Source organism: Podarcis vaucheri, assembly GCF_965113315.1.
Source record: "Podarcis vaucheri genome assembly, chromosome: 2".
Classification (NCBI taxonomy): Eukaryota; Metazoa; Chordata; class Lepidosauria; order Squamata; family Lacertidae; genus Podarcis; species Podarcis vaucheri.
The window spans coordinates 15,211,349-15,238,361 of NC_138760.1; the positions used below are offsets into that span (position 1 = coordinate 15,211,349).

General features: G+C 46.8%; 1 protein-coding gene and 1 long non-coding RNA gene across 11 annotated transcripts in view; one reads left to right on the top strand and one right to left on the bottom strand.

Annotated features, from left to right (window-relative positions):
- ZNF385A (zinc finger protein 385A) overlaps positions 1 to 27,013 on the top strand; it is a 210,672-nt gene that overhangs the window by 140,461 nt on the left and 43,198 nt on the right. Inside the window, exon 1 of one of the 10 annotated variants that reach the window (XM_082212632.1) lies at positions 6,074 to 6,392. The exons of the other annotated variants lie outside the window; for them this stretch is intronic. Within the exon in view, the coding sequence (XP_082068758.1) occupies positions 6,264 to 6,392 (129 nt within the window). The 5' untranslated portion in view covers positions 6,074 to 6,263. Of the gene's footprint in view, positions 1 to 6,073; positions 6,393 to 27,013 lie in introns of those variants that run through there. 10 annotated transcript variants of the gene reach the window in all.
- LOC309526715 lies at positions 7,048 to 27,004 on the bottom strand. Its single transcript, XR_014216873.1, has 3 exons — positions 26,548 to 27,004; positions 19,241 to 19,399; positions 7,048 to 9,950 (listed from the first exon to the last, which is right to left on the bottom strand). It is a non-coding gene; the product is annotated as an uncharacterized lncRNA (long non-coding RNA).

Sequence of the window (27,013 nt, forward strand, 5' to 3'; positions counted from 1 at the left end):
GATTCGGCCGCTGCGGGCAGCGCGCACTGAAGCTGCACGGGGTAAGAGAGGCGCCTGCCCTGATCCGGATTAAGCGGCTGGGGGGGGGGCGGGTTGCGGCGCGAGAGATCCGAAGTGCGGGGGAGAGGGGCTTCTAGAGGTAGGTAGGTGGCGGCGGGGGCTACGGAATAAGTTACCCCCCCCCACTGCGCGCACTCTGGTCCATTCAGCTGCACCGCTTCCCTGGAAATGCAAAAACACCGCCAGCCTCTGCACTCCGGAGTCGGTTCTCCTCTCCCAGCTTGCGTTCACTCCGTTTCCCCCGCCTCTTGCCTCCCGCCGTTGCTTTCCTAGACGGGGAGCAGACTTTGTAAGCAGGGATGCTTTGGAAAAGGGAGAAGCCGTGTCGTAACCCCTCCTCACCATTTAATCACCATCCCTCTGCAGAGGCGGGGGGGGGGGGAGAGTCTCCATTTTCTCTTGGGATTTCTCCTCCCTCCACAGTCGGGTAAAAGGACTGCCTTGGGGAACACTGCCTTGGGGAAAAACCAGAGGGGTGCTTTACCCACTAGGTAGCATTGCTTCCTTCTGAGCAGGAAAGGGTCTCCTGGGTAGCTAGTTATTTGTTGAAATCCATTTGACCCAGTTTTGCCGCCCCCTGGTTCCTTCATCTAGTCTCAGCCTGGGTTGAAGCACTTGTGGCGCTCCAGATGTGGACCAGTGGCCAGTTTTGCAGTCCAGCAACATTTGGAGAGCCTACTTAGGATCATGGAAGTGTCGAGCTGGAAGGGGTTCTAAGGATCATCTAGTCCAACCCCCCTGCAATGAAGGAATATGTAGCTACCCCACACGGGGATCGAACCTGCAACCTTGGCATTATCTGCACCAGGCTTTAACCAGCTGAGCTAACCAGGTTCCCTGTCCCCTGCCTTCCCAGGGTTTGGGGTTACAGCCCAAGAGCCTCTCGGCCCTCTGTCACAGGATACACTACTGCCCCCCTCTGTAGATAACTGGTGGCAGTCTGGAGTTTCAGCGTTCGAGGGCCCCTCCACATGTCATTTTTATTGTGTGTTCATGATGATCTGTGCTTCTGGCGGTATGGGGCAGTAACACGTCCCACCTCTGTTTTCAATACTGTTTGAGCCTGCAAAGGGTTCAGGGTGGACATGCTGCTCTATTTCCAAATCAGTGCACCTTGTGTAACATCCAGCGGAAACCCTGTAACTTTCTATACCACTAATGATCCGGGTTTCTTTTGCCCCCCCCCCCCCCGTTGCACTGCAGTGCAACTGCCGCTCCAGGCAGCAAACACGCAGGAACATTAGGAAAGCATCAGGGAACAACCAATAAAGCAGAATAATTTGTAGGTGGTCCAGTATAAAAACCACCGCTAATATTGCACCAAGTGACATAGTTGTGGCATACACCCGCAAAAAGTCCTACTAAATCCTGGATAACGTATTTGCAGGGTAGCGGCGGCAAATCTTTTGAAAAGGGAGGATAGTAGCAGCCGCACGTCTCTGAGTTTGACTCTGACTCCAGTCAAAACATTTGGGCTGTGGGTCCTCTTGTGAATTATCTCTCCTTATCCCTCAGCTGCAGTATTTTGTGCCTGGCTTCCAAAGCAAAACAGGTGCCTTTATGCTCAATCCTAGTCATGGCCTGACTGTGCCAAACAGCCAATAATCAAAATGTTGTGCTGTACTCAGAACACGTGCAGATTCTCGGTTACAACCTCCATGATCCAACTTAGGCTGTTTACGCTCTCCTGTTCCCTCTCCAACCCGAGCTCTCCCACAGCTTGTTTGGGAAGCAGTCTCTGCAGGACATTAGCCACAATCCTTTTATATCCCATTGGTTCTATTGAAATAGTGTGATTTGAGGCATTGCAGCCCCCCGCAACCCGATTTGGGATCCAGATTTAGAAAAAGAACAACCTAGCTGCATTTTAAGATGTTAATTGTGTACACAGCCTTAGTGGCTGATGAGCTCTGAGACCCCAAAAGCCCTGCTTACTAAGAACAACCCCCGTCTTCTTCCGATTGTGGTTTTGCACACAGAGTGCTGAAGCAGGGGCATGGTTAGCGGGGATGGCTTTGGGAGCTTTTGCTCTGGGCCTTGGATCTCCTGTCCTGCAGGCCTGTTGTCGCCCTCTCGTCCCCTTTCCCAGGAACTGTCGCACATTCCCTGCCCCTCTTCTGAGCCTTTCAGCTGGCAGCTGGCTTTCCTGCCACTATTCTTCATTGATGCTTGATCCCCCCTCCCCCCAACGGCCTGCCAATTCTGGTTCATTTTCATCCCTGGCATTTTAAAATGTTCAATCTCATGATGCTCTGGCCAGGCAGCGGAGAGAGGAGAGAGAGAAAGAAAATGGCACTATCTAGTTGTTGTTGTTTAGTCGTTTAGTCATGTCTGACTCTTTGTGACCCCATGGACAGGCACTCCTGTCTTCTACTGGCTCCCACAGTTTGGTCAAACTCATGCTGGTAGCTTCGAGAACACTGTCCAACCATCTCGTCCTCTGTCATCCCCTTCTCCTTGTGCCCTCCATCTTTCCCAACATCAGGGTCTTTTCCAGGGAGTCTTCTCTTCTCATGAGGTGGCCAAAGTATTGGAGCCTCAGCTTCAGGATCTGTCCTTCCAGTGAGCACTCAGGGCTGATTTCCTTCAGAATGGATAGGTTTGATCTTCTTGCAGTCCATGGGACTCTCAAGAGTCTCTTCCAGCACCCTAATTCAAAAGCATCAATTCTTTGGCAATCAGCCTTCTTTATGGTCCAGCTCTCACTTCCATACATCACTACTGGGAAAACCATAAACTTAATAGGGAACTTGACTTCTAACCCCTACAACCTGTATGGACCCTGTTTCATTTTCTCCTGGAAAGGTTTGCATAATCGAGCCAAAGAGTCTTGACTTCTCTTCCTTATCTCACCCTTGTAGTGCTAGAGTCACTGATAGATATTTGTTATCTCCCAAGGCAAGGGGAGTCTGGCTCCCAGGCTAGGCTGTACCTCTCAGCAGTAGATTCCAATAATAATAATAATAATAATAATAATAATAATAATAATAATAATTTTTTTTTATTTGTACACCACCCTCCCTGGCCAGAGTCGGACTCAGAGCGGCTAACATCATATAGATAATACAATATGCATAAAAACAAGCAATCAGTTGATTAAAATGAACCCCAAAATTAATTCAAATAAATTAAAGTTAAAGTTAAAACTGGACAAATGACAATCCTCAGGTTAAAATTGAAAGCAGTTAATACTCGCCAGGACCAACTGTTTCCACTGATACTATAAGGACCTGTGAGCGGGCTGGGAAACCTCTTTCATGCTTGTACTTATGCAAAGAGAAAATGTATCAGACTGAACCCTGACCAAAGGCCTGGCAGAACAGCTCCATCTTGCAGGCCCTGCGGAAGGATGTCAAATGTCAAAATATTTTCCATATTTAAAGGCAGAACCAAGGAATCCTGGTTTGCTCCACCCAGTACTTCCCAGGAGCTCTGGCTCTCTTGACACACACCCACATCTAGTAATTCCCGAATTGTGCCCAGTGAAAAATTTATTTGAGAATGAATTCTGCATTGAGGAGGCTGCCGCTGCATCTCAGCACAATCTGTTGCTCTGACCTTATTCCTCTGAGTCAGCCTCTGTTGAGATGGGCAGTGATGCTGCTGCTTCTCTGCTTAGGGAGAGATCAGATCTCTTGTGCTAGAACTGCAGCAGTTTTTCGCATTCAGAGTAAACTATATGTTGCAGCTCTCTGTATGAGTCACTGCTCTGGACACTCCACTTTTCATCCGGAAGGCAAGCTCACAACAGTGACTTGGACGGGAACACAAGAGGGTGAGCTCCTTTGAGGATGGGTAGTTCCTGCTCCTGCATACTGTATTTTTCGCTCTATAAGACGCACCAGACTACAAGACGCACCTAGTTTTTGGAGGGGGAAAACAAGGAAAAAAATATTCTGAATCTCAGAAGCCAGAACAGCAAGAGGGATCGCTAGGCAGTGAAAGCAGCAATCCCTCTTGCTGTTCTGGCTTCTGGGATAGCTGCGCAGCCTGCATTCGCTCCATAATACGCACACACATTTCCCCTTACTTTTTAGGAGGGAAAAAGTCTTATAGAGCAAAAAATACGGTATATTCCAAGCAAACCTTTTCAGGTGCACCTCCAATTGTAGAAGTGCATTTTGGCATTCAGAAGTTTGCAGAAACTTAGTTCCCACTGGGTACTACACCTCTCCCAAAACTGAAAATGAGACGACCAGCTTTAAGCCTGTCTCCCCCTTGCTTTCTCTTAGGTATACACAGTAAATACCCAGAAGCCTTTAGAACACAAATCCTGGTCTTCATCTAGTAATAGACTCTCAATTCCCAATCTATTAACCTCTTTCTGCGATAGATGCTCCCTACGAGGTTTTGCTCCTCTTTGAAGCTGGGAATTCAAGTTCCCAGGATGCAGAATGCCACTATTTTGTCACCCCACCCTGTCTTTTTAAAAAAACCTCCCTTACACTGTCTTCCTCATTTCATCAAGTCTTTTAGTTCTAGAAGGTACACTGTGTATTCAGGCGGGGCGTGTTGTGAAACTGGTGTGAGAATGCTCAAAGGATGATGTTTGGAAAAGCAGACGTGGCGGTTTGGGAACACAGAGGAGCTTGGGTGTCATATATAATACCTTTGTGGTGGAACCTCTCCCCTCTCCCTGAAGAGGGAGGCACAATTCCTGAGGTTGACTGGAGTGAGGTGTGCATCTGTGACTTGGCTCACAACCTTACAAACTACTGTATGTATATCTGGGCTGTACCACTTCAAGTTACAGGAAAAGGCTCACAGGACTGATTTCCTCTACACACACCCACACACCTGCATGATAGAAAACCAGCATCCTAGGGAGCAGGATCCGGCCACCCCTTTTCCCTGACATGCTAATTTACTGTGTGCCAGGACTAATTTTTTTCCCAATGCAAGAGACGTTCCGTCATGTGAGCCTTCACCTGCGTTCGTAAGTGTCCCAGCTCAGTCACAGGTTTACCACCCCAGGGGCCTGTTCCTTTCTGAAGTCCAGGAAGGTGTTGTTTTTTTAAAGAAAATATTTATTAAGAGTTTTTAAGGTATAACAAGAAAAAAGTGAAAAATAAAAAGAAACATACAAAATAAAAATAGTTAAAAACACATTAATTTTCCATAACATAACTTCCTTACACTTATTTCCCTGGACCTCCTCATACCACCCTTCTTTGTATTCCAGTTCAATTTATTAGTTCAGCAAATCCTTACCATTAAACTTTTACCCATTTGTAGAACCCTTTCCCCCCCATAACTCTTAAAGCATTACAGCTGGAAACCGCTTAGTTTCTTTCCAACATCCTTCTAACATTCATTAATTTTACAATATTTCTGTAAATAGCCTTTAAATTTCTTCCAGTCTTCTTTCACTGACTCTTCTCCCTGATCTCGGATTCTGCCAGTCATTTCTGCCAATTCCATGTAGTCAATCACCTTCATCTGCCATTCTTCCAGGGTGGGTAGTTGAAGCCCAGGAAGGTTTGAAAAAGAAAAAGTGAAAGAAAGAAAAAAGTCCTTACCTCCTGTCCTGGGCCGCCCACAGGGTCAGATGCTAAGACCACAGGGGCTATTTATGGCTTGGGTATTATTTTGAGCTGTTATCTGCTGAACGCGGGGTTTCTGCTTGTTGGATGTCATGACAAGATGTAGTTACATCCCCACCCAGCGGGTGCCAGCTCTGTGCTCCAGAATAGATACCGCAGGCTGCCTGCAGCCAAGCGCAGGCAGACTGTGACAATCGCCATCCTTGCTTGCTCGCTTGTCATGACAGGGGATGAGGTTTGGGAAGGAGCGGGGCGGGAGATTGCTGGCTGCCAGCTCTCCTAAGGTCATCTTGCAAAGTTTGGGGAGCCTAAAGGGATCTAATAATGAGACATGCTTCCCTGCCTGGAAAATCTTCTTTCACAACAAGGAGCTTTTGGGCATGCAGCCGCTTCTGGGGAGGAGCTCTCCAGGCGTGTGTGTGTGTGTGTGTGTGTGTGTACGTGTAGTAAGAGAACATGCTACTTGCTTTCACAGCAGAGTATCAAAGAGAAGCAGGCGGGAGTCCCTGGGAACTGTCCCCAGGCTAGATTTGCTCCCTGCCGAATTGATTGTGCTGGCCGTTCCAAATCCCCGAGTTCACAGGAGCCTCTCGCTTTGCCCGGCTCCTGCTAAAGCAGCGTTTGAATGAAGCCGGCGCTTGTGCCCATGCCCCTGGGTTTATGGACCCCGGAGTGGGGAGCGTCAGGTTTGCAGAGAAGTGCTGCCACTGCCTGTCCTTTGTACAGCACTGCAAACCTGGCTTGAGAGCAAACATTTTGGGGGAAGGCAGGAAGATGGATGAATGGAAGGTAGGGCACCGGAGCATCTTCTGAATGGTTGGACAGAGAGGGTGGGTGGTGTGGTCAGTTTCAGCTGCCTGGAAGGGTGTCAGGGCAGTTAAAAAGGCTATTCGGAAGCGGAGCTCACGCAGGGTGGCGGGCATATTTTGAGAACTCCAGATCCATTCTGCATTCCTGGGAGAGGGGTGTTACTCCAGTAGCAGATAAGGAGTTCTGGGTTCTGTTCTCGCAGTGGCCGGCTAGATGCCTTTGGGAAGACGGTAAGCAAGCCAGATGGGAGCCCAACAGCAGTGCCCCACTAGCGAGTCCTCATAACTCATATTCAGAGGTTGGCTTTTTATGGTAGGGGAGATTCTAGTCTGGGTGCCAAGATTCCTGCGTCTTCTCCCTGCAATTGCTCCTTGGTGATAGTCGTGGTGGTATATTATTATATGATGCCCTATTCATTCTTGGGAGACACTGGTGGCGCTGTGGGTTAAACCACAGAGCCTAGGGCTTGCTGATCAGAAGGTCGGCGGTTCAAATCCCTGTTGCTCAGTCCCTGCTCCTGCCAACTTAGCAGCTTGAAAGCACGTCAAGTGCAAGTAGATAAATAGGTACCGCTCCGGCGGAAAGGTAAACGGCGTTGCCGTGCGCTGCTCTGGTTCGCCAGAAGCGGCTTAGTGATGCTGGCCACATGACCCGGAAGCTGTATGCCGGCTCCCTCGGCCAGTAAAGCAAGATGAGCGCTGCAATCCCAGAGTCATCCGCGACTGGACTTAACGGTCCGGGGTCCCTTTACCCTTTACCTCTCCATTCTTGACAGGCTGCAATCTGAGATCAAACTGCATGAAACAGAAAAGTAAACTCTGTTACAAAGTCTGTAAGGGGCTCCCTTTGGTTAATTCCCATTAATTCCTTGCCTCCCCATCCTCCCCTGTTTGCAATCTGTAGGTGAGGGCGAAAGTAGCCTACACAGTGATGGGATTTAAAGGTGGCCTGTGTTGTTGGGGTGAAAGTTTTGGCTTTTAGTGTGCTCTCTCTCTCTCTCTCTCTCTCTCTGTCTCCCTTCTCAAAATGGGGCTTTGGAGAAATCAGTTCCCGACTTTGAGCATATGCTGTGCTTGCATGTTGGCTTCTATTTGAGTCAGGGGATTAACTATCAGAGCCAATGCAGGGATGGAGGTATGTTGGGTCAAACAAGTGTGCAGCAGGCAGCAGAAGTGACTCCAGAATCCCAACCCTTTTTCTGCCACAGGGGAACCAGGAGCAGCTGCTGTGCCTTGGTTTCCCCACTCGAAGTGCTCTGTGTGGTTGCAGCCCAGTGGGGAACATAATAAGGCTTGAAGTGCCCTTGGAGCAAGGCAGATCCTGGAGGAAGAACTCAGCCAGGCCAGGCCAATTGCAGCTTTGCAAACTTGCTTTTGGAGGGAAAGGGGTTGTGCAGAGTTTCAGCTCTCTGACCTTCCTGGCTCAGTGTGCTGCTGTGATAGGAAGCCTGCCAGCTCATCCCAGTTGGACAAAAAACCACCATTGTACCCTGCAGTTGCAGCCTGTCTTGCTGACTTGCAACTATTCCAAGGCTCTGCCCTATACGGGGACATTGTTGGAAGGACCGGGATAGGGGAGGGGTTGTTTTTGTTTTTGTGGCTGGCTTCTTTTCAGTAGATATAAAAATCTGTTACAGCTTGAGCATTTTAAGATTTAAAAAGAACGTTTCTAAGGGACCAGGCATGTGTGGCCCTCCAGATCCACAACTTGCAACATCCCTGACCATTGGCCATGCTGGCTGGGGGCTGATGGGAGGCTCCCCACCCCTGTTCTAGCCCAACCTAAATCTAAATTTAACCCAACTCGGTGAAGTCCACAGAGCTCAAAAGGAAAATCCTTCAACACCAAGTGGGAAGAGCATCAACCATCCCCCCCCCTTGCATATAATAGAAACTCTTAATTCGTTTAGCACTGCTTGCCAGTGCCACCCAGATACCCTTGCTTATCTTGGCACTAAAGCGCCACTTGGGCTGCATTGAACCTGACACTCCAGAAGTCAGCCTTTCAGGTCAGAAGTCATGGCTGCCAAGCAACGTAACTCTCCTGTTTTTAGATGCTAACCACAGAGTCCAACTCTGTGCAACAGCTATGGTTGTTTAGTTCTTAAGCTGTCTCTGAGAGCAGCAGCAGCTTGCTCAGCTATCTCTTAAAAAGTTTCCCCAAAGTCCAGAACTATGTGAAGCAGCTTGTTTCATTTTCTGCAGTTAGGACATAGCAATGAGAACTGCTGGCTCATCCCATCCAACCTTTTGCCCTGAAGTTGTGATGTCTTCTTACTAAAGCAGCCTTCCCCAGCCTAATGTCCTCCAGGTATTGCTGGACTACAAGTTCCATCATCCCTGACCATTGGCCATGCTGGCTTGGGCTGTAAAAGCAGACTGTAAATCCTTTTAATTGCCACCCCTTCAAACGGCTACCAGAAGGTCAACTATGCTAATCTGTTGCAGCACAAACCAACGGTATGGTGACACCTTAAAGACAAACTAATTTACAATGACATCAGCTTTTGTGGACTTCAGCAGATGCAGAATGATGAGGTGTGGACTCCAGTCTGTGGAAGCTGCTGTCAAAATAAGTACTGCTAGTATTTAAGATGCCACAAGACTTTCATTGCGTCACTTAAAGTTTAGATGAATACTCTTACTCACCCCAAATTGCTCTGAAGGCAATTGAAGATGCTTTTGTCGCATCCTGTAGGGTAGTGCTGGCCAAACTTGGCCCTCCAGCTATTTTGGGACTACACCTCCCATCATCCCTAGCTAACAGGACCAGTGGTCAGGGATGATGGGAATTGTAGTCCCAAAATAGCTGGATGGCCAAGTTTGGCCATCACTGCTCTAGGAGTTTCTTGCTGTATACTATAAGATCTTCACAGAACAGGTAATCCATGAGAGCTTTAAATCCAGTCCAAAATAATTGTTTATGTAGCTCAGATGTGGGAAATTTGCAGCCCTTCAGATGTTTCTGGATTGTGACTGAACATCCCTGCCACTTGCATCATGACTATGGCTGATGGGTCTTAGAGTTCAACAACATCTGGAGTTGTAACTGATGGAACAGGCGAGGACTCCCTCCCGCTACAGTTTGGCAGTTGCCCATTTTTCATTGAAAACTGCCCTAGAAATCTGACCTACGGCCTCATATCATTGCTTTGGCACAGGGTGACCATAAAGGCATTCAACTAATCATCACATCTCTTTATAAACACACAGCCTACTGAAAACTGTTTCCTCACTAGAGAGCACCTTAGCTTCTTCACTACTTCAAAGATTTAGGCTGTTCACACCTTGTTCCCAGTGAATTAGATAAAAGAAGCCCCCTTAGAAGGGAATTTGCCTGCATGCTTTCTGGAGTGTGCCGTCAATATTTAACAGCCCCCAAGTCTGAGGTTCCTAGGCATTTAAGCTAATATGCAGACAAGGAATACAATAGTCCCTCAATCCCTGGTAGATTGATTACCTGTGATACTGTCTTGCCATTCTCAGACTGCTATCATAACGTCCTTATGCAAATTATGGCGCAGTCACACGTGGAATCCTGTGTAATAATAATAATAATAATTTTATTAATTATACACCACCCATTTGGCTGGGTTTCCGCAGCCACTCTGGGCAGCTTAAGGCATATCTAGTCTCCTCGCCTCGAAAGGCTGTTGGGAAAAGGTTGATAACCAATACTGTAACCGACAAAGGTGGGGCCGTATTCAAGCCAGAACCCCCCCCCCCCCAAAAAAAAAGATAAATGGGCAACCAAAATTATCAAGCGGATGGAGACTTTCTTTATGATATAGCTGATATAGGCTGATCACCACTTGGCATTCCAAGGGCATGAAGAAAATGCACAGAAAGTGGTGGTGTTTGCAGAAATCAGTTCCATGAAAATTTCAGACTTTTTTTTAAAAGTTTTCTACTCCTTATGGCTGTGCGCATATGCTTTAAAGTATATGTATATGTACGCATGTAAACAAATGTCGGCTCCCTCGGCCAGTAAAGCAAGATAAGCGCCACAACCCCAGAGTCGTTCGCGACTGGACTTAACTGTCAGGGGTCCTTTATCTTTTTTTGTACTTTTTTTGTATGCATTACACTTTTAATCTCCCCTTCATCTCACAATATTCTAGAGAATTGCTTTTCTATTAGTTTTGCCCCATCGATAATGACTAGCAAAACTGGGATATATACAAAAGAAAAAAAACGATTATTAGGGGAGGATAGAAATAATGCAAATACGCAGAATAGATATACAAAGTTCAGATGTCCCTTTCCCCATGGTTTGCTATGAATTGCAACATTGTCTGAGCTCCCCTGACACAAGCAGCAAACTTGTGCGCAATGCGCGGTTGCAGGCCATGTTCCGTGATGGGAATTGAGTCTGCATCTTGCAAGTGCCAGAAAGACACTGAGCAGGCATATGGCCCTTGGCCTGGTTGCTGTGTGGAGGAAGGACATGTTGGAGTAAAACGTGGGGGTAGGGGTGGGGTGGTGAGTTCTGTGCAGTTTTTCTTACATCTTATATAGAATGAGTGAATGCACATGATCACCTGTGCTGTTTCCAGTCCTGGCCTCCACACATGTGTATGTACAACCCTGCTGTGCAGTCAGGGGTTCTGGAAAACCAGGCTTCTCCATTGCTCAGAAATATACTTATTTGGGTACACTCCATGTGCATAGATCAGAGGTAGACAGCCTTGTGCTTGGTGGAACAGCTTTGCTTTTACTGGCTAGATAGATCGCCGAGGTCGCTGAGGTCCACCAGCTGGCTCAGGAAGATGGGCACTGAATTGCTGGAGATGTTGCTCTGAGCACATGCTCAGCCTGGAAATCCAGCCTTCCTAGATTTCAGCAGCTTAATTTTGGAGCGGGCCTGGGGGAGACTTTTTCTTGATGCTTTTGTTAAGCCATTAGGAGTTTGAAACCCTAGCTGATCTAATACAAATGAGTTGGAGATTTACTAGTAGATGCAAGTGTAACTTTTGCTCCCCACCACCCCGTGTAGATCTTATATACATAGGCTAAGCTGAGTACATGAAAGCTGGGAGGGGGTGACTTGTGCAACCCTCCCTACAAGCCCTGGCACATATGTTCACCGTAATGTGCAAAACATATTCATGACTGTACTGTACAATGTGGACTTATGAGGAGAGGTGTCAGGAGGGCAGTTGAGGTTGCTGCATTGAGTTTGGGGAGGAAGATCAGCATGGTCTCTTGACCTTGTCATAGGGTGTTCTGGCCCCCACTTCACTCCACCCATACCCCCCACCCCTTGGGAAATATAGGAAGGACCAGGAACAAGCCAGAAGGAAAGGAGTAAGGCCACTCACTCCCAGTGACCGAATGATTCCAGATAGGTGCTTAATATCACAAACGGGTTGTTGGAAAAGGTTTTCGTTCCGTTTTTGGGTTGTTGTTTTTTAAGATCAGGTTTTCTGCAGAGAGAGTAAATCCAGATTAAATGGGGTGGAAATACAGGCTGTCGTTTTGATGCTGATGACTTTGTATGGATGCTGCAAAAAAAATTGCACGCATGAGCAGATGCCACAATAAACACCAATCGGAAACACCCTAATGTGTGCAGAGTGAGGCACTGCCATGCGAGAGAGGTAGAAGAAAGGACGTCATAATGAAGGGTATATGGAGTATGGGGGGCATATAGAGGGGCTAATTTCAGAGGCAGAAGGTATATTTTGTGGCTCACTGTCCCCTAGCGCCACATTTCATTCCTGCACCCGATAAGAGGGCATACCACCTGTTCAGTTAAATGGGGCAATGTAAATGGGGTGTTTTCAGGCCTTGAAGACCCTCACAGTCATTGAGATGGAAGCCTGCTCTGAACTGCATAGGCCTTCTTTGAGTTCCATTTCTGGGTTGTGTTAGAGCTGCTGGTATCCTAAATTTGTAATTGCATTGTGATGTCATCTGATGGTGAAAGGCCGGGTGACGAGGGCTTACCCAGTGAAGTTTCCCAGTGGTGCAAGAATCAGGGTGCACATTTATTTAGGCGCACTACTACAATGATTGTACACACACACACACCTTCTAGTTGGATCTTGGTCTCTTTGCAGTTGTTATGTGTACGGGGTTTGATTTCATTTTTATTTTTTTTCTGTAACTGTGCTCTCTCTGGGGTTCTGGGATGAAAGCCAAGAGAATTGTTGAAATTCCTTGGTCATTCGCATTCATTTAGCTTTGTATAACAGTGTTATGAAAAGTAATAATTACAGTTGTTGGGAATCTGATTTCACTGCTTCGGTACAATGGTTGACTAATTTGTGTGTGTGTGATTGAACAGGAGTTTTAACAAATTAATAGAATAGTTTTAACAAATTAATACTTGGAATGTTTGGGCGCTTAATTTGACCAGTCAAATGACCAGCTTTAATCCTATGGTTTATCAAGCAAGGCTGGGTGGGAACTTTGTGCCGCATAATGCAGTTTTTTAAACATCTCATGAAATGGGCCAAAGAATATGAATTTAAACCTTTAGATCAGTAACCATGGAAAATAAAACCCTTTTAAGTCACAGAGATTTCACAGGTGCTTAAACAGTCCCTTTGCAATAAATGGAAGTGAGCAGTTCTTAACTTCCAAATGCTGCTCTATTTTGGCACTCTAGAAAGTCTCTGCTAGCCTACTGCGAAAAAGCAAGTTCCATCTTCCTCCCAACTTTTGTTTAAAACATCTTCCATTCTCAGTTACCTTCTGTCCCCTTCTACACTGTATATCACACATCGACTGAAGGCATTTGAGCTCTTAGACTCATCCCCTAAGGGCTAGAATTTTTCAATTCATGAAAATTTAAGAGTTTCTGAATCCTGAATTGCTGGCTTCTTAATTCTGTGCATACGCAGCCCTCCTATGAGCATGCGAGATATTGCAATTTCCTGGTTCTAGTTCCCACTCTCCATCATTTTGGGCTGGCTGCCTGTTCTGCAGAAGCGTCTACAACTTGCACATAACCAGCGGAGGTCAGTGTCTAAAATGAGAACCCTTTCCCCATCTCTCTTGGTGAGAGAGAGGGCGTGATGACACTCTCGGCGGCCTTGAGGAGCACTGGTGTCTGTTACACGCTGGGCAAAGGCAGTGGAAATGTTAACAGGTAGAGTGACAGGGCCTGGGAAGTTGCCAGCGGGCCTCGGCTGGCAGAGGCAGGGGCCAGCTTGTCTCAAACTCAGCACTCCTGGGTTCCTTCTAGAAGTAGATCTGTGGCAGACGTACGAGAATCCTTGGCCCTTGCCGTGACTGTGGCCGTCACCCTGGGTGACCTTGGAGAACCAGCTACCTTGGTTTGCTATCCCATGACTTCCAGGTCACAATCCACCTGGCTCAGGGCCGAAACAGGCATGATGTGGGAGATCTGCAATCCAATCTCCCAGCTTTTTTATTAATAGGCCAACCACCAGGAATCTGATTTTGATCAGGGCAGCCCCTTAGTGTCTGTGTTGTTTTTGTGTGTGTGTGTCTAAAGGCTAGAAACTTCCTGTTTTTCCCATGCATAAAACCTTAGAGTTTTAGGGTGCTGAATTTCAGGGTTTCTTCCTCCCACACCATTTTCTCTGTCTAAGTACCCCCCCTCTTTTCAAAGCTCCCTGTTGGAGGGGGAAACATAGGTGTCTGTCTTTTTCCACCAACAATTTCAGTTGGGAAACATGGCAGCGGAAGGAAAGAATTAAATACCGTATTTTTTGCACCATAACACTCACTTTTTTCCTCCTAGAAAGTAAGGGGAAATGTCTGTGCGTGTTATGGAGCGAATGCCTGCGGGTGGCGGGTGGCGGGTGGGATCTGCTGCAGTCGTGAGCAGAGGATCCATGGTTCCCCTTCCTTACCTCCTCCGTGGTTACAAAGCGTGGATCCACATGAATCCTCAGGATTTTTGCATTGGGCTACTCCAAACTCACTGTCAGATCACATGTCTGTGGCCACAGCATGAACCACAAAAATCATATATCCACTATTTCGTTTAGAATATTTTTTTTTCTTGTTTTCCTCCTCTAAAAACTATGTGCGTGTTATAGAGCGAAAAATACGGTATACCCTCCCCAGTTCAAGAGGGAGGGTTAGTTAATTGAATACCTCCTCCCAAATGCCACTGCTCCAATCAAAACAAGCACCTTGTTGCTGCTGCTTTAAAAAGCTGGGAGAATTGATCACAGATTCCTGTGTCTGTGATCCATGTCTGTTTTCACCTTCAAAGGCATGTGTTCTCTGCACCAAAAAGAGGGGAGCCACTAATGTTTAAAGTCATATAGAGATACACACAGGACTATGATTTGCTGTTTGTTTGGGTTTATGGCCTATGGTGTGAACATCTGTCTGGGTAGATTCTTTGGGGTGAAGACATATGTATTTTCTGGAGTGGTCATAGCAGTGAGCCCGCCTGTAAAATTGACAATACAAGCCTGCACATCAGCACAACAATCACTGGATTGGTGAAGGAATCAGTATGTATCAGGTGGGATGTCTCACTTATTTAAAATGATTTTTTTAAAAAAAGAGGAACAAGCTCATTGATGTATATGTACAATGGTACCTCTGGTTACGAACTTAATTCGTTCTGGAGGTCCGTTCTTAACCTGAAACCATTCTTAACCTGAGGTACCACTTTAGCTAATGGGGCCTCCCTCTGCCACTGCACCACCAGTGTGTGGTTTCTGTTCTCATCCTGAGGTAAAGTTCTTAACCTGAGGTACTACTTCCGGATTAGCGGAGTCTGTAACCCGAAGTATTTGTAACCTGAGCATAGCTGTCAACTTTCCCCTTTTTTTGCAAGGAATCCTATTCGGAATAAGGGAATTTCCCTTTAAAAAAGGGAAACGCTGACAGCTATGAACCTGAGGTGTTTGTAACCCAAGGTACCACTGTACTTACCTTCACTTTACTGTACATCCTTCACTAACCCCCCCCCCCAGAACAGCTCCAAAGATGGTTCTCTTTATTCTTTTTTAAACTGTCCCTTCCTTCCTTCCTTCCTTCCTTCCTTCCTTCCTTCCTTCCTTCCTTCCTTCCTTCCTTCCTTCTCCTCTTCCAGGAGAAAACACTATCAAACCACACTTACCACTCATTAAAATGGTTATATATGTCTTCACCTGAGAAGCTTACTTGTGTGTGTGTTTTTATCTTCTTAGAGTAGCCCTCCACATGTTACTGGACTCCAGCTCCCATCCACCCCAACCTTTTTCTCCTCATTCCTTGCTCATCCTTTTGTAATGTAAATTGCAGAGTCTCTGGTTCCGGCTGCTTTCTTGTTCTGAACAGGACCTACCATGCTGCTGAAGTTGACTAAGTGCTAAACTAAGTTGACAGTGCTAAACAGTAGTAGCCAGGCAACTGCTATCCCATAATTAATCCTTGCAACGTCTCACCTCTTCAGCGGCTTCACTGCAAAGGGATCGATAACAGCTTTGCAGTGTGGCGCTGACTGCAGTGGCAGTTCGGTCCTGTGAGCCCTCTCCCCTCCGTGAGCTGACCTTGCATCTTCCCTCACGCGCAAAACACCCTCTCCTCCCTTCATAGCAGGGATGGCTCGCATTTTGTATCATCTCAGTGTCCTATTTGGAAAAGCATGTTTATTTGGGGTGTTTTTATATAGGGACTTCCTTAAAACAGTTGTGACCTCACCTGCACGCTTCGTTTTTCCTTTGTCATTCCAGTCATTTCACTGTCACCACCCCCCAAAAAACAACAACAATGGGAAGGTCAGAGAGACTTTTGCCAAACCAGTGTCCCGGGAGAATAGACCATTGAAGGCATAAGTATACAAGCAACCCCTCGTTTATGTGTGTTGAATATATGCATGACCGTGCATAACGCCAAACCGAAGTGAATTTTAAAATTGCAAAAGGAGCCCTAAAAGAGCCTAGCAAGGGTAAAAGGACCCCTGACCATTAGGTCCAGTTGTGGCCGACTCTGGGGTTGCAGCGCTCATCTTGCTTTATTGGCCGAGGGAGCCGGGGTACAGCTTCCGGGTCATGTGGCCAGCATGACTAAGCTGTTTCTGGCAAACCAGAGCAGCGCACGCCGTTTACCTTCCCACCGGAGCAGTACCTATTTATCTACTTGCACTTTGACGTGCTTTTGAACTGCTAGGTTGGCAGGAGCAGGGACCAAGCAACAGGAGCTCACTCTGTCGCGGGGATTCGAACCGCCGACCTTCTGATCGGCAAGTCCTAGGCTCTGTGGTTTAACCCACAGTGCCACCCACGTCCAAAAGAAAAGGCAAAAAATGGTGCAAAAACAGCACCTAGCAATCCCACTAGCCTTTGCACCAACTGTTGAGGCCTGTGGAGAGTTGGAGTTTGGTCAAGGAGGTTTGGAGGGAGTGATTGTGGTGCAGTTTGGCATCTGCTAAGTGCTACTGTTTAGGTTTTTGTTTTTTTAAAGATTTTGCAAAGGTTTAGAGAGTGTTTGCTGTCTTTTCAAATGGTGTTTCAAATATATGTGATTTCACTTAAATGCACAGTGCCTCGGAACGAAGCCTCCACATAAATGAGGGGCGAGGCGTTTTGCCTGGATAAGAAACAAAATGGCAGAGTCAGATAATCAAAGGCCATTTTGCCCAGGATAAACAGCATGCCCTCAAGGTGCGGATTACAGGTACTATCAGCCTCAGCCTGCACAGCCAGTAACCAGGGATGATGGGAGTTGTAGTTTAATACCATAAGGATGGCAACAAATGATCTATCTCAATCTAGCCCAACACTGTGGCTCCAATGGTTTTATTTATTTTTACAATTTATTTCCTGTCCATTTTTCTTTAGGCCTCGGGTGTGTGTGTCAATGAATTCAAACCAAATATTAAAATCAATTAACATGTACCATCAGTTATAGACATTTTCTGGTGACCAGTCAGATGGCCCAGAGAAGTTATATAATCCAGACAAGAGGTGGATAGCTGTCTTCTCTTGTTTTGTCTCCCAGTCTCCGAACAATTGTGGTTAGTAGCTTGCAGCAGATAACTCAGTGGAGGATTTGACCTAATTCATTTTAGAATCCATCTATGCCAGTGGCCTTCACAGCACCCTGTAGCAGTTAGGAAAGGTTTAGTTGATAAACCATCTGTCACTCTGCTGATTAATTAATGAAAGCTGGGTAAACTCGAATATTCTCATCACCTTTCAAATCGTTAAAAGGAAGTTCAAGATAACTTGCACATTAGATAAAAAAGATTTGCTCCATTTTAAGAAAATTCGTGAGCAAACACAGCTACCCATCATTGAATTTTTCCCCCATCTGCAACAGTTTCCTGCTTTTAATTCTCTATTACAATAGACTGCTTGGCAAAATCATCATCATCTTCTTCTTCTTCAGAAACTGCACATGTACTCTTTCTGTGCAGCCCTGCTGATAAATTTAAGTCGATCTCTCAATTAAACTGCTTAAAACTCGCAGAACTGCTTAGATAGCATAAGTTAAATGTGGTTTGTACTTCTTGTCCTGAATTGCAAGCCAGTCAAGTTGGTTTGATGAGTGTGGTGCTGCCTGATGCCAAGGTTTCAGGTCCGATCCCTGTATGGGACAACTGCATATCCCTGCATTGCAGGGGCTTAGACTAGTTGATAGGGTCCCTTCCAATTCTACAATTCTATGATGGCTACATTTGGACCATCAATTTCTGTCTTACAGAGTCAGGATAATCATGAGCTCTGTGTAGCCACACACGGCTCCCGTGCAGCCACTTCTCTCCTCCCTTCAAGTGAGCAGCCATCCTGAGCAAACCAGGAAGTCAGTGAACCATAGCTTCCTGTTACATCTGAACTGGGAAACTATGGTTAATGGCTTCCAAACAACTCAAGATCTGTAAGCCAAGCTTTGGAAGCTGCAAACCCATCAATTCTTGGTTCAGACAATGGGAAGCTAGGGTCAGCTTTAGTTTCCTAGTTTGGTCAGACACTCATTTGAAGGGAGGAGTGAAATGACTGCAAAGGATTTATGTATTTTTCCAGGAACTGATTGTCCAACCTAAGTCAGTGTGTTGAGGGACAGTGAGCAGTTTTCTCTCTCCCGGCTTTCTCTGTTACTGTTTGTGTTTGTTTGTTTGTTTGTTTGTTTGTGTGTGTGTGTGTGTGTGTGTTCTTAAAACCTCTTTCATGTTCCCCCTTTGGGCGAATTTGCATATATATGATGATGGTTGCACAATGAGTCTGCAACCACTTTTGTTAAGTTGGGTCACCCAAGATCAAATATCACAAACATAACTTTTCATATGTACCATCTTTGAAGTGGAAGCAGTTTACACGTTTAGCGATGAGTAATTGAGTGACGAATCAAATTTTGTGTGTGTGACTCCGTCCCCAATTAAACTTTTCCTCTAAACTGCTTCAGCTCCTTAGGGTATGTTCAAGCAACAGCTTGTCGTGTTCCTTGTTCGGTGCCCTTCTGACTATGCATATCGGAAGCACCATGCCCAGTATCTAAAATGACAGCCAAATAAGGATGCTCAATTTACAGAGTTCTTGTATAAAGGGTTTTTTCTCCATATAACAAGCAACAAGACCCAAGTGGCCTAGTGCATGCTTTGCATGTGCAAAGAACATTGGCTTATTCCAATGGTGGGTACCTCCCGGCTGTTTCACCTAATCACACCCACCTGTCCAACGTCTGATATCATATGTGATGTCAAAGTGTGGAACAGGTAAAAAGCATGGCTGTGATGGGCTGCTCTCGGCTACTCATCCCTCTCTCGTCCATTTGTTCAAAGGAGCTCTTCTCAGTGCCCATCAGCTGATCAGCTTTGAGAAGGGGGCCTCTTTGAAGTCAACAACTGATATCATAATGACGGCAGATGACTAGGCAGGTGCAAATTGCATTAGTGAAATCCAGTTTCCCTACCCTGCTTTAGACCTTGGTGTCTCCAGTTAATAGCTCGCAAGCAAGTAGAGTTGGGAAAGAATTCTGTCTGAGATCCTGAAGAATTGCTGCTGGTTAGGCTCATTTCAGACTGGAAGCATCAGGTGCTTCCTTCCTCTTTCTTACTTCTTCTCTTGCGTTCTGTGCAACATAGATGTTGAGAGAGTTGTATTTTGGTCAGGTGGGACTGTGCAGGTGGAGTACCAGTTTGAAAGGGCATTGGTTTAGTTGCAGGCAAGAATATACCAACATGAGTTTGACCAAACTGCGGGAGGCAGTGGAAGACAGGAGTGCCTGGCCTGCTCTGGTCCAGGGGGTCACGAAGAGTCGGACATGACTAAACGACTAAACAACAACGACATCATGCAATTCTGCTGCCTTGCATCTCAGTTGTTAAGCATCTGGGAAGATGCTGCCTTGGTCCAAGAGAGAAAACAGAGGCTGCAAACCATTTCCAGCCGCTTGTAAGCTGCGGCGTCTCCCCCACTCCACATCCCCCTGTGAATCTCTAAAGTCCTGGCCAAGTGTGCAATGAAGTGGGAGCTGTTTAAACAGCTGCCGTGCCCTTTCCCTATTCTCTCTGTCCCTGTGGAGGCGTGTGAAGGGATTCCAGTTTATGCAAAGCCCCAGGCTCTGTTACTGGCTGGGCTGGGAACAGTGTACTCTCTCTGTCTTGTTCTGTCTGACATGTGTCTTCAGAGCAGGGCGGCTCCTCTCCTAAGAGGCTGGGAAATTCTTGCCTCCCTACCCAATGCCTGGAAAGGCCTGCAAGGCTTGGCCACGCACCCGTTCTGCTCATCCGACCCGGTGGCTTTTCTGTCACTTGACAGCTTTTGGGAGGGAGAGGAATTTTCCGGCACCCTATGGGACAGCCTGGTTTGGCTGTTCTCCACCGTGACCAGAGTCACCTTCCTTACCAGAGCTGGGGCAGCGTTGTTGGGATGAGGCAGGCTTGCAAAAACAGCCCAAGTCCACATGCACTGCTGTACGTTGTTTGATTTCACAAATGGTGGGTGTGCTTTAGCTCATGTTCTGTTTCCTATGAGAAAGCAGTTGGAGCAGGGACTAGGAAGGGGTGGCCCTCCTGAATCCAGCTCCCATCAGCCCCAGCCAGCATGGCCAATGGTCAGGTTTGTTGTTGTTGTTGTTGTTGTTTATTCATGTCCACCCCTTCGTGACCCCATGGACCAGAGCACGCCAGACACTCCTGTCTTCCACTGCCTCCCGCAGTTTGGTCAGACTCATGCTGGTAGCTTCGAGAACACTGTCCAACCATCTCGTCCTGGCATCGGAAGAGGGCTAAACAAATTTAGGGGAGATGGAAAAAGTCAACAGGGGTGGACTTTAGTCCTTCGAATTTCAGTGGCGCCCTCTGCAAGGCCAAAATTCAGCGCCCTGCCCCCCCCCGGGACTGATGGGAGTTGTAGTCCAAAGCAGAGGCGTAGCGTGGGGGGTGCAGGGGGGGCCGGCCGCACCGGGCGCAACATCTGGGGGTTAGGGTTAGGGGGCGCAAATCCACGGGTTAGGGAGCGCAAATCCACGGGTTAGGGGGCGCAAATTACTTGCCTTGCCCCGGGTGCTGACAACCCACGCTACGCCACTGGTCCAAAGCACATGAAGGGCACCAGGCTGGCAAAGGATGAATTGGGGTATCCTTAAGCAAAAATATTTTCAGTCCACCAAAGATTTAGTCGAAGATTTATTTCTGTAATAGACTGGCAAAACCCAGATTTAAAGCACTAAATCGTCATCTTTCCTCCCAAATCCTTTTCGGTCAGTGTGGAATCTTTTTCCACACTGAGATCCCCAATAGAAATAGGATTGTGTATGTTTGTTTATTTATATTCCCCAGAGTGGCTGGGGAAACCCAGCCAGATGTGCGGGGTATAAATAATAAAATCATCATTATTATTGAGATATTTATAAGCAATGAAATGCTAAAATAATTCCACAGCAGCGTACAACAGAGTTCAATGAGTTCAAACAACTGCTAGGTCTCGATGACTTTCTTTTGCATATAAACATCCTGAACTTGGGTCATGTCAGATCGGGGCTTGTTGCAATTACTCATTAATAGAATCCTCCTTTTAAATAGTTTCACACAAATAGAAAATGGCTATATCCATCTTGGTGTGTCAACTGCAAAAATGTCTAAAGCTGAACAAACTAATGAAAGCTGTTCCTTTGCAGCTATTCATGTATTACTTGGCTTGGGAATGGACCTGGGACTTGCATGCTCTCCCCTTCATTTCACCTCATTTTAGGCAGAAAATAAACTTTGAAACCCCACAAGGAAAGCAAGATCCATCTCATTGGGTCAGGGAGATCCTGCATTTAACTTTTAAATCATCACATCATTCCCCCTGTTCATTAGTTACCTTCTGCCCAAGATCAGGCACAGAGGCAGAGAGGGGAAGCTCCAAACCTGAGACCTGCTCCGGAATAGAATAATTTCCCCTGAATCCCTGAAGTCAAGTAATGTCTGAATAGGCCTCTTGTTTCCAGCTCTTCATTGCTGTTACCATAGTGCATCCAAACATTTATCCACAAACCATGAGCAAGGATCTATTCTAGATCAGTATTTCTATTGCATTTTCATTTAATTTTAATTTTTGCTACTCGTAGTCCCAGGACAAATCTTTACACGCTTTCAATACATACATCCTTCCTTTTCCTGGATTAGCACACCTTAGGTTATTGTGCCTTCTCCTCCCTAATAAGAAATGGAATTTGTGCAATTGGGTCATACACAACACACAGCACCCCATAAATTTGATCCAGGTTACTAGAAAAACGTGCGGACGTGGGGAGGGAGACATTTGAGGCAGGAGGGTGAACTATTTTGGTTCTGGATTTGTAATTAGCCGGTTTAGCTTCTGCTGGAAGAAGTTAGCGGATTCTAATCACAATGAAACCTGACATAGAATCATAGAATCATAGAGTTGGAAGAGACCACAAGGGCCATCGAGTCCAACCCCCTGCCAAGCAGGAAACACCATCAGAGCACTCCTGACATATGGTTATCAAGCCTCTGCTTAAAGACCTCCAAAGAAGGAGACTCCACCACACTCCTTGGCAGCAAATTCCACTGTCGAACAGCTCTTACTGTCAGGAAGTTCTTCCTAATGTTTAGGTGGAAACAATAATAATAAATGGTTAATGGAGGAAAGGCACGACAAAAAAAATATTGAAAGGGCGGGGGACGTGAGTTGCATTCAGTGAGTGTACGATCCGTGTACCTGTGTGCACAAATAGTTTAGTTATACAGTCATACCTCGGGTTAAATACGCTTCGAGTTGCGCGCATTCGAGTTGCGCTCCGCAGCAACCCGGAAGTAACAGCGCGTGTTACTTCCGGGTTTCGCCGCTTGCGTATGCGCAGACTCTCAAAATGACGTCACACGCATGCACAGAAGCACCGAAAAGTGACGCGCACGTGCGCCTACATGCCGTCGCTAGTTACGTTTACCTCTAGATGCGAACGGGGCTTTGGAATGGATCCCGTTCGTATCTAGAGGTACCACTGTACACTCATACAGTTTTTCAATGAGTGTACAGTCTTTGTGCCTTTGCACACAATAACTGAGTTGTCCAAATCAAGCATACAGTATACTCTTTCACACAAACACTTGTACATGTGTACAGAGAACGTGTGTTCAGTGTAACATGTGAACAAGGTAAACTAGACCAATCCTGCAAAAGTGTGTAATACCTTAATAAAAGAAAAGCTTTTTTTGTTACGAACCTCTGCAACCCCCCCACCCCACCATACCTTCCTGAGAGCAAGAATGAAATAGTAGGTCTCAGAAGGAGCTATGAACCGTGTATATATATTCTCCTTGGGTAAGCCAGTGGCCATTTTCCTACATGGGGCTTAAACAGCCTCTGAGCTGTTTCTGCTAACCTAAATGGTCACTCTTCAAGTGGGAGAGAATGTAGGAAAGGGGCATTTGTAATGCAGATGAGGATTTTGCCTAATGTGCCGTTTTAAATTTACATTAGCAACCCAGCTGAAGCAAAGAGCTCTGAAATCTTAAGCCTTCTGTCTGCAAATGCCCTGACCGGCTGCCAATTTGGATGGACATCCGCAACTGAGATGATGCCATTTCCCCACTGTGGAGCTTGTGGGCAAACACTAGACTCAGCTATCATTCCTTGAGGGTCCCCATATGGCGCTGTGTCCTCGATTCCTGCCTTTCCCCTGAATACTAAATCTCTCTGTGATGAGGCAATTGGCGCTGGAGTTGGCTCCTGACTTTTCAGCAGCTGCCTGTTGACAATTTATATTGTAATCACAGAGACTGGGGCCAAACAGCCAACCAAGGCTGGGCCCTGCTCCAGCTTTACGCCAAGAATTTATTAATTATGTTCTGCGCTGTTGAGATCCTTATGGGGGCGTGACTGCCCAATGAAGTGTCCCCTTTGCAGCATTTCAAAGCCTAGTCATACTTCCTTGCGATGCAGCCAGAAAGCCAATCAAACCTTTGCCTGTGCTGTCAGTGGCTGGGGTCTCCAGTAGGTTAGACTTGGGGGAGTGGAGCTCTTGGATCTCAAAGTCTCCGGCAGCATTGCAAGCCCATGTGGTTCCGTATGGAAGTGTCAGCATGGAGTCCCACAACGCAACGTGCGATGATAAGGGTATAATATATGCAGTCCAAGATGTGTCAGCCGGGGATAGCGAAAGAAGACTGGAGCGAGACCCAGGACAGAGGCGTGAGAAATGGGTGGGCCAGAGCAGTAGCCCAGGGAACTCCCAGAATCTTTGGCCCACTGGCTAATGGACCAAGCCCGGTTTCAAATTCAGTCAACGTCGCTGCCAGGTCCTAAAGGGAGTTAGAATCACAGAATCGTAGCGTTGGAAGGGACCCCCAGGGTCATCTAGTCCAACCCCCTGCAATGCAGGAAGCTCAGCTCAAGCATCCATGACAGTTAGCCATCCAACCTCTGCTTAAAAACAGAGAGAGTCCACAACCTCATGATGGAGACCATTTCACTGTTGAACAGCTCTTACTGTCAGAACATTTTCCCGCATGTTTAGTCGTATGTGCAGAATCACGGGCGCTTGCTGCTGTTTGTGTGACCGGTTGGAGTTTCACAGGCCGGAGGGCAGTAGATGGGTTTTCTGGGGGGACACTGGGTGGCTAAGCAACTGGATTTCTGTGGTGTTCACAGGTGCAGTTCCGTTGAGAATTAACAACGCCCTTCCCTGCCTTCCCTGGACCTCTCCCTCCCCACCCCAAACGAGTGTATCATGTTGATCAAGTGATTATTATTATTTTTAAAGTTGCAAATCTTTCATAATTCCTTTGCAGTGGAGTGGAGGGTAGCATGACTACTTAACATGCATGGAAAACTTAAAGGTAAAGGTAAAGGGACCCCTGACCATTAGGTCCAGTCGTGGCCGACTCTGGGGTTGCGGCGCTCATCTCACTTTATTGGCCAAGGGAGCCGGCGTACAGCTTCCGGGTCATGTGTCCAGCATGACTAAGCTGCTTCTGGCAAACCAGAGCAGCGTACGGAAACGCTGTTTATCTTCCCACCGGAGCAGTACCTATTTATCTACTTGCACTTTGACGTGCTTTCAAATTGCTAAGTTGGCAGGAGCAGGGACCGAGCAACGGGAGCTCACCACGTCGCAGGGATTCAAACCGCCGATCTTCTGATCGGCAAATCCTAGGCTCTGTGGTTTAACCCCCAGCATCACCCATGATGGAAAACTTACGAGCGTACAAAGCACATTGCATATGTTCAGCGCTTCTTTTTTTTTTACACCACTTGTTTTTTAGTTGTTAAAAAGTGTGGCGCTTACTGTAACAACTTCATGTTGAGTGCCAGCACCTATTTTACGAGAAAAGAAAGCACTGCCTATGCTAACCTGGCAATCCTTACAAGAAGAGAAGGAACTGTTACAGAAGCCAGTGTGATGGAGTGGACGGTTTTTTGGGGGGGGGCGGGTATCAGATCTCCGCTCGCTGGCCAGCCCCCCCACCCGCCGAACAAATCACTATCTCTCAGCTGATTTACCTTGCAAGATTGTTTTGAGGATATCATGGGACTGGCCACATCTTTATTACCCTGTAGCCGTTGGAGAAAAGGGTGGGATATAAAAATGTGATAAATACAATAAATATTATTCTCTCACTCCCATGTTGCAGTGGAGAAGGGCGATTTGCCTCTGGCCACCTAGCAAGTCCATAGCTAAGGCAAGATTTGACTCAGGAACTTCCCAGGCTACGGACTCCACCAGCAGCCATCTTTTTAAAGTCACAGGAAGACTAAAACTGTGTGCAGTTCTGCTTAAGTGCCGGTCACCCTGCAGTGCACACATTCCTGTTTAAAGTAACTGTGACAAAGTGCAGTTAACCACCTAGTGTCACCAGTAATAGTACACGCAAACATCACCCATCCATTTGCATGAAGATGGAACTTAAAATGTATCATGCTTTGTTCTCACTTTTCAGTTGGATCTCTGGCTTGCTTTTGTCCAATAATAGCAAATGAGAGAAATCAAGATGTCTTAAGTTACAGGGTGGCGATGATAAAATAAAGGTTAAGAAGTGAAAATTATCAAATACAAGCGGGGAAGGGGGGAGGGTGTTTTCCAGTTGGGGATTCTCGAGAAATGGGCAATATAATACGGATTTCCACAGCATATGGATGACTGGTATAATATGTAAATCTAGGTCATCATGGAAATAGGTCATAGGTGTCCCTAGTGAGATTTCCACAACCTGGTGGTGTTCCCCCTCCTCTCAGCTCTTGGTCCTCCCCCCCACAACTGTGCCAAACCATTATTTATCTGGGCTTCCATCCCAGCAGGGGCAGACTTTTGTAATATGGCACCCTGAGCAACGACAAAATCCCTCGCCCCGCCCCCCCCCCAATATTTCTAACTTTGAGTAGGTACTCATATAAATATAGGTTGCTGTTGTTGTGAGCCCCCTCAAGCTCAGCACCATTTTCTGGGGAAACAACACCCTAAATCCAGCACTGTGAGGAACTTATTTTCACCCTGAGGGCCTCATTTTGTTTTGGGGAGCCTTCTGGGGGGCCACATGCCTCCAGAAGCAAAAGCTGGCAAGCAACAAATTTCCATTTTTCCTTCGTTCCGCACCCCCCCCCCCTGTAGCCTCCATCCATGCAAGCGGGGATAGATCTTAGCCAGGCAAAAACACCCGAGGAAAGTTTGACGCAGGCCCAGTGAGGGGAGTGGCTGAGGAGAGTCTTTGGGGCCGGATAGAGGCCTGGGGCCAAATGCATGACCCCCCAGGCCAGAGGTTCCTTACTTACCCTTGCCTTATCTCTTTGTTCTTGGAGACTGTCCAGTCCTTGTTCTGTTTCCCCTTCCCTTAGTTCCTGGGATTATCACATACATAGAACCTCTCTGTGTAAATGGTGCGAATGGGGGTGGGGAGCAATTTGCTCAATTCTCTCAGCTCCGTGGCAGCCCAAGACATTTCATTGCCTAATGCAGAAAATCCAATTCTCTGCCCGCAGCAGTGATGGGGGAGGGAAAGCTAACCATAGTCAAATGTAGCCTTTCAATGTTAATTCTGAAATCTTGGCCACCTCTCCCAGCCCAAGCTAGGGCTGTTCCCACCCCACTGGAACTTGTTGATTTACAGACAGCGCATGGCCAGCTCATCATTGGGTGTCTGGCTCAGAAGCCTCAAAAGTAGCTGCCATAGCTTGACAGGGTTTACCTGGTTTTACCTTCAGTTAGATTACTTGGTAGGAAGTTAGCCTTGTAGGCTAT